The 6,275-nt window shown below is 43.1% G+C and overlaps 1 protein-coding gene across 1 annotated transcript; it reads left to right on the top strand.

Annotated features, from left to right (window-relative positions):
- The first annotated feature begins 633 nt into the window (after positions 1-633).
- Positions 634-4,044, top strand: LOC117901162. Its single transcript, XM_034811812.1, has one exon. It carries the CDS (start codon positions 634-636, stop codon positions 4,042-4,044), a length of 3,411 nt encoding a protein of 1,136 aa, XP_034667703.1.
- Positions 4,045-6,275: the final 2,231 nt, after the last annotated feature.

Here is a 6,275-nt window from a genome sequence, read left to right as displayed (position 1 = left end):
TCCGCTTCCTGTTCCGTTTCGTTTGACTTGTCTGAACGTAAATTTTGTGCCATTTTACCCGTAACAAAATTTCGGTTGCTCTTTTTCTGAGAACTCAACCCGAGCCGACCTTCTCCGCCGAACCACCGACTCATTCACGTTGGCGGTAAATTTTAGTACAATGCATATATAATCTTTTTCACTTATCTTTGCATAGTTTCCCTTTGCTGCAGCAAAACTTTTTACGGTCTGAGGTTAAAAGTAGCGTCATACATTTCCAGCAGTCCGCCCAGCACGACGCCCTCAGCGCACTCCAGATTCGCGTGCGCGCTGAGAGCCATATAATGAATGAAAAGTTGGCAGGGAGTTGGCTGCAAGAGGCTGCGGCGGCTTCCACTGCCACTGTGAAAGGTGCAAAGGCATCGCAATTTTTGCTGAATGGCTGAGTTTAGTTTTTCCACTTGTCGACAATCTTGTGACAGATTTATGGGTTAATTATTGTGAATGCTGCGATGGAAGTGAGTGGAACACGGAAACATGGCAAGAGATACAAAGAGCAGAATAAAATCCTATTTCTGAGATTATAGCACTGAGAAAGTTGTTACATTTTGGATCAGATCTGTTCAAGTTATATGAAAAATATTCAAGCCCGAAATGGATAACAAGCAATTATTATTCGAAAACCCTGCAACCGATGATTTTTTTGAGGATAAGCTGGACTCTGCCGTTGAAAGCGATGATTACGATATTTTCATGGGCATCTATGAGTTGAGCGTTACCCTTGGACACTATCATCCTAATATAAAGCAGATAATGCGGGTCTTGGCCAAAAGCCAAACCCCAAACAATGATTCTATGGAAGTGGCTCTGCTCAATGACATTCGTCTGTGCTTCGAGCATCTGCAGGAGGAAAATGATGCAGAGGAGAAGCCTCTACACGAGGCTGAGCAGGAAATCTTTATGTATCTCTATAAGGAACTTTCCAACTTGGAGCTGGACGAGCGCGAGCGTATGAATTACCTCAAACTATCCCTCGAGCTATTCGATGAGGAGCGAAGAAAAGATTTGGGTATTGAGGATACCTTAAGTAACCGGCTAAGATCCATTGATCGGTTACACCTGAACATTGAAAAGATTGTGGCACGTATCGACGCGTCCACGGATGAGGCACCTAATGTTGATTCGCTTGCTGCTGTTGCGGATGATACCGTTACACGATACGGATATGACTTTCCTGTGGATTTTCCAGTAGGTACACGTCTGTCTGCTGCTCCGGAGGGTCCAAAAGCTATGCCTACAGATGATCCACAAGGTTCTTCTGTCCTAGATGATGCTGATAGTCCTTTAAATGCTGCCAGAGACGTTTCTGTGGCTGCTCCTGTGAATAATATTCAGGCTGTATCCAAAGCTACAGATAATACGAGGGAAATTCTAGCAGCCCCTACGAATACTCCTGCAGGTGTTTTAAATGCTGTGGCTTTGCATTCGGATATATCTTTCAATGAGCAATCAAACGTCGCGCAAGTAAATGTTCGAGATGATTTGGCGTTGGAGCATCTGAAAAATACTCAACTTTTAATATCGGAATTCATACGAAATATGACAATGATGGTTAAAGGAGTGCCAGGCACCAACTCAGATCCGAACCAAATATCCCCTGAAGAGACGTCTGAAGATTTAGCGCTTACGGATGATGATCTGGAAGATAATTCCTTGTCCAGATTGACAGTGCAAAAGCGCAATGCTAGAGCTACTGCAATTCCACCCAAACAGAAATCTAAAGATCTAATTGGACAGCAAACACCCATAGAATTCCCTTCGAAGTGGCAACATCAGCGACACATAATTGCCGCCCCGCGTGATATTTTCAAACTCTTCAAGTCAAATCCCGCATATCAATGGCCCACAAATGATCTGAATGCTCCCGATTTCTTTGAACAATTGGACCAGTTCTATGAGGTAACAGCACATAAGGATGGTGCACCGACGACGCAAATCAATGTGTCCTCGGTGCAGTCACGTCTAAAGTCACTCCTGCGTGGTATAAAGAAAGACCTTCCCAAGAACATCAGTTACTCAGATTGGTTGATTAGAGTGGGAAAATGCCAGCTCACACAACTACTGACCAGTGAAGAGAGAGAGGCCTACGATACATGGCGCTGGCAGCTGAGAGATCGTGGTGGCCAAAAACTAACGGACGAAGATCGCTATCGGGACGCACTCAAGGGCTTGCTGGGCTCGGAGTCGCCACATCTTAAATGGTCAGCCTTGAATTCCCGACTCCTGCTTCGGTATCCTCATCATCAACACAGCATCAGCGAGTCCTATTTGCTGTTGGCCCTGGGCCATGTCGGCTACTTGTATCGATCGTTGAAGCTAAAGATGCATGAGCTGGCCCAAAGGGGGGCCGAAGGTGACCAAGCTTTGGCAGAATATATTCATGGGGATCTATCGTCATTCCATGAATTCCATTATGAACAGCTGGCTCGTCACAGAAGTCTACTTAGTTTGTTTTTGCGCACTCGTGGCTTCCAGCAGAGGTTCCAGTATCTCCTGAATCTGCTTCTCCATGTGAAGAAAGGAAAGTCTCGTTTCCTATCGCTTTACAGTCAGTTGGGTCAAAGAGTTTTTAGGGAAGAGGTTACAGTTGAAAAGTGGTTGATGGTCGCAAGTAATGAACTTCTTGTCATGCTAAACTGCTGGCTGCTAAGGGGTCAACTTCCGGAATCGGACTGTGAAGAGTTTTTCATTGTTCAAAATTTGGCATTAAGCACAGACAAATTTTGGCAGGAAAGTTTTCGGCTGTCAGAGCCCTTCTCATTATTTTTCGATAGTCGATTGTCAACGCTGATGATCAGCATAGGTAGAAATCATGTGTACTCAAAAATATATCTGTGTACGGAAATGGAAGCTCTCGTATCGGCGAGAGAGCTACAGTACAGACTGCTCGACGCTTTTCAGCAGTTATATCAGGACGGAGACCAGGAGCCACTTTATGAACTCGTTTCCGAACTGCATCTGGATGTGTGTGGCAAGGTTATCAGATGTCTTTACAATTATGCACCGTCTCCATTGGACCTATTCCAGAACCTACACAAATACTTGCTGCTGACAGATGAGCACTTTGTGAGGCAGCTAATAGAATTACTTGAACCAGTACTGGAAGGACCAGCAAATTTCTATGACCCCGAGCTATTGAACTATATGATGAGCAATATGTTACCCAATCGAATTCCCGATCTCTTTGTGGGTGAAGCCATTTCGGAAGGTTCAAAATGTTGGTCTCGTTTCGTTCTGCACTGGAAGCTACCCATCCACTGGATGGCACTGCTGGGGGATAGTCTTCTGCAATATGAGTCTATCTTTCCCGGCCTATGGAAGTTCCATCATGCCTACTATGTACTCAGCCAAAGGATTATGCGACAAAACTGGCACTTTCGGCAACGTAACCAACAGGACAATAAGTGCTTGGAGCATGTGCAGTGTCACTTTGATAAGCTGATCGACATCCTGTTGGATCTAATGGATGGTTTAAAAATCTACCTTCTACAGGACGTGGTGGACGTGGCCTGTGCCGAGTTCAAGCTGACTCTTCAGAAGGTCACGAGCATTGACGAAATGCTCGCCGCCAATAGAATCTATTTGGATGCCATAAAGCTTGGCTCATTTCAAATAAAAGCAGTTAAAAGGTCCAGCGATTACTTGGAAAAAGTCTACAGTCTCATCCATGACTTGGAAATGAGGCAACAAAAGTTTCACAGGCTGTTTCAAATTTATCTGAACTATGACAGTGATGATTCTTATGACGGCTCCATTTACTCGAATCGTTTGAATGATTTTCGTTTCTCCTGTCAGAAAACTTGCGATTCTCTCAATGAGCTAGAGGAAGAAATATATGCGGCGATCTCTGACTTTCTGTTGAGCCTGCATGTGGGTGGATATCCATCGTTTAGGTCGCTGGCCAGAAAATTGGATAGTCAAGGACTCTACAAGAACCAAAAGGAAGTATTGCGCTTTGTAGACACGTTTGCGTTCCAACGAATGTTGAAAAGTTGTAGAACTTAATCTAATTTCTTAGATTTGTATCTTAGTTCTTGAATTATTAACTTGTTAATTGCTTAATATTTTCAATTAAATAAATGTGTTTACTAAACTCGGAAATTGCTTCTTTAGGCTTAGCTGCTGACTGACATGGAACACGAAAGACTCTCCGTAGCCAGCTTCAATCAGATTCATTTCCTGCTCGCTCAAGTTATAATTCATTAACAAAAAAAAGTGAAGGACAAAGAACCTTTTTCTGACGCTTTGTCTCTTGATAAATTGGATTTTAATTGAAAATTAAGAATCGACTTAGCAATGTTTGCATGGTGCAGCAGCAGCAGCAGCTGGAACTGCCTTTTGTTATGCAAATTCTCTTTATTTTGTGGTCTAGTGTGAAAAGGAAGAACTCCCCTGACGACTGTGAATTCGTTTAAATGAAAGTAAATAAAGGAAAATTTACTTTTTGGCTTAAGCTTCGGGCAGAAGCAATTCAGGGCACTCGTCAGCTCTGTGCAGCTCTCTGTGGAGCTCAACACAAGTTGAGAGCTTGCCTTGGTGTCAATTGTAATTACTCGACGCAAATTAAATCAAATTTCGGTCTGCTCCTTTCACATTTTTCACATTTTTATTAACAACTTGTGCCAACACTTTTATAATGGCTCTCATCTGCATAACTTAATTTTCTGAGAATTTGCTTGGAAATGCTCGTATATGTTTGTATCAGCGCTCAAATCTTTGCCAAAGAAATGCACAATGGGGACTGTGGGACCACTCAGGAAGGGGTGAGTGTGTGTGTCAGAGTCCTGGTCTCCTTTGTTATCTGACAAACACAGCTGGCGAAGGCATCTCTGCGTTTTAGCCTTCCACATACGAGAACGTATTCGTATCAGCGAGTGTGCTGGATGAATTATAAAACACAACAGGCTTCAGAAAAGAATGTCAGGAAGATAATTGAACCCTGGCAGGAGGCATTTAATAAACTTGATTGGTAGGACACGAAGGAGTGCTAGGCGGAAGGTTGACAGGCTTTTGACAGGAGTACTTCTTGACTGGGTGGACTGATTAGGTTAATTAATTTCAAAGAAAATTGTTTTTTCTCTGATTATTTCGTTTGATAAACGAGTAACTTTTTTCAGATAGAATTAGATATACTTTTTCATTAGAATTATAAATATTGTTTAGGTATCTCTTGGCTGGTTAACTAAACATCTATTTGAATGCAGTTATATTTATGTTTAGGGTCAGGGTTTTAGGGGTTATTGGCCAGAGTCCGACTTTTGTAGGTTTTTATTTATTACTTTTGTAGACATGAAGGCTCTGTGAAATTTATGACAATCCAATTGACGACATTATCTTTGGCTTTTCAGCAGAATTGTGCGCCATGTCAAATTAAACTATAAAATTTATTATTATGCCCGTTGACATACTTGAACTGTTCTAGGCAATAAATTCCTATTCCATTTTGCCGTTTTGGCTTTCGCCTGCCCCTCCACACATTGTTATTGACAATTTGTTGTCAGTTTTTCTCGCCCAGACTGGTACACCCAAATCAATTTATGTGGCTGTTACTGGGACTATGACCGCGACTGGAGGAGCTAGAGCTGGGGCTTTATGAAATACTTCTCATTATGGCAACGGGTGGTGGGTGGTGGATGGCCGCAATGGCTGAAACATATTTGAACTATTTTCATTTCAATTGCAAACGGTTTGGCGCAGAGGAATCAATTGAATTGCCATTTCACATATGAAATGGTCATTTGTCAATGAACAACAATTGGAGGGCGTGGTCGCAGCTGGTTTGGCTGGTGGTGCGGCGGTTGGCCGATGGTTTGGGGTGATGCTTGGGCCGATGGTTATGGGTTGACTGCCGCACAGTTGTGCGGTCACTCAAAATGGCCGCATAAATATGTCCTTCTCCTCCTGGCCACAGTGTGGAAGATCGCCTGCTGCTGCTGCTGCTCCTGCTGTTGCCGCTGTTCTTGCTCACCCTCCTCCCTAGTTGGCTAAATTGTTGGTCGTTATTAAATTTCCGCTGCGTTGAGTTCTCATTTCCGTTTCGATGGCCAATGCAGCTGGCCATCGTTGAATGCTCAACGGATGTTGCCATAGATACACACGTACATACATACGACTGGCCGTAAATATATCTTTGGTTATGGCTATGTAATCAGAAGGGTTGGACACATGGTGTGTATGCGTTATATTCGATTATTATTGTATTTTGTTAAAAGCCTAAACAATAATCCCCACACCAC

Source organism: Drosophila subobscura, chromosome U (genome assembly GCF_008121235.1).
Source record: "Drosophila subobscura isolate 14011-0131.10 chromosome U, UCBerk_Dsub_1.0, whole genome shotgun sequence".
NCBI classification, from domain to species: domain Eukaryota; kingdom Metazoa; phylum Arthropoda; class Insecta; order Diptera; family Drosophilidae; genus Drosophila; species Drosophila subobscura.
This window is presented reverse-complemented; position numbering and strand designations above follow the sequence as displayed.

What these genes read in the sequence shown, in the direction of transcription:
- LOC117901162 (XM_034811812.1), top strand. Translation starts at nt 634, where the DNA reads ATGGATAACAAGCAATTATTATTCGAAAACCCTGCAACCGATGATTTT.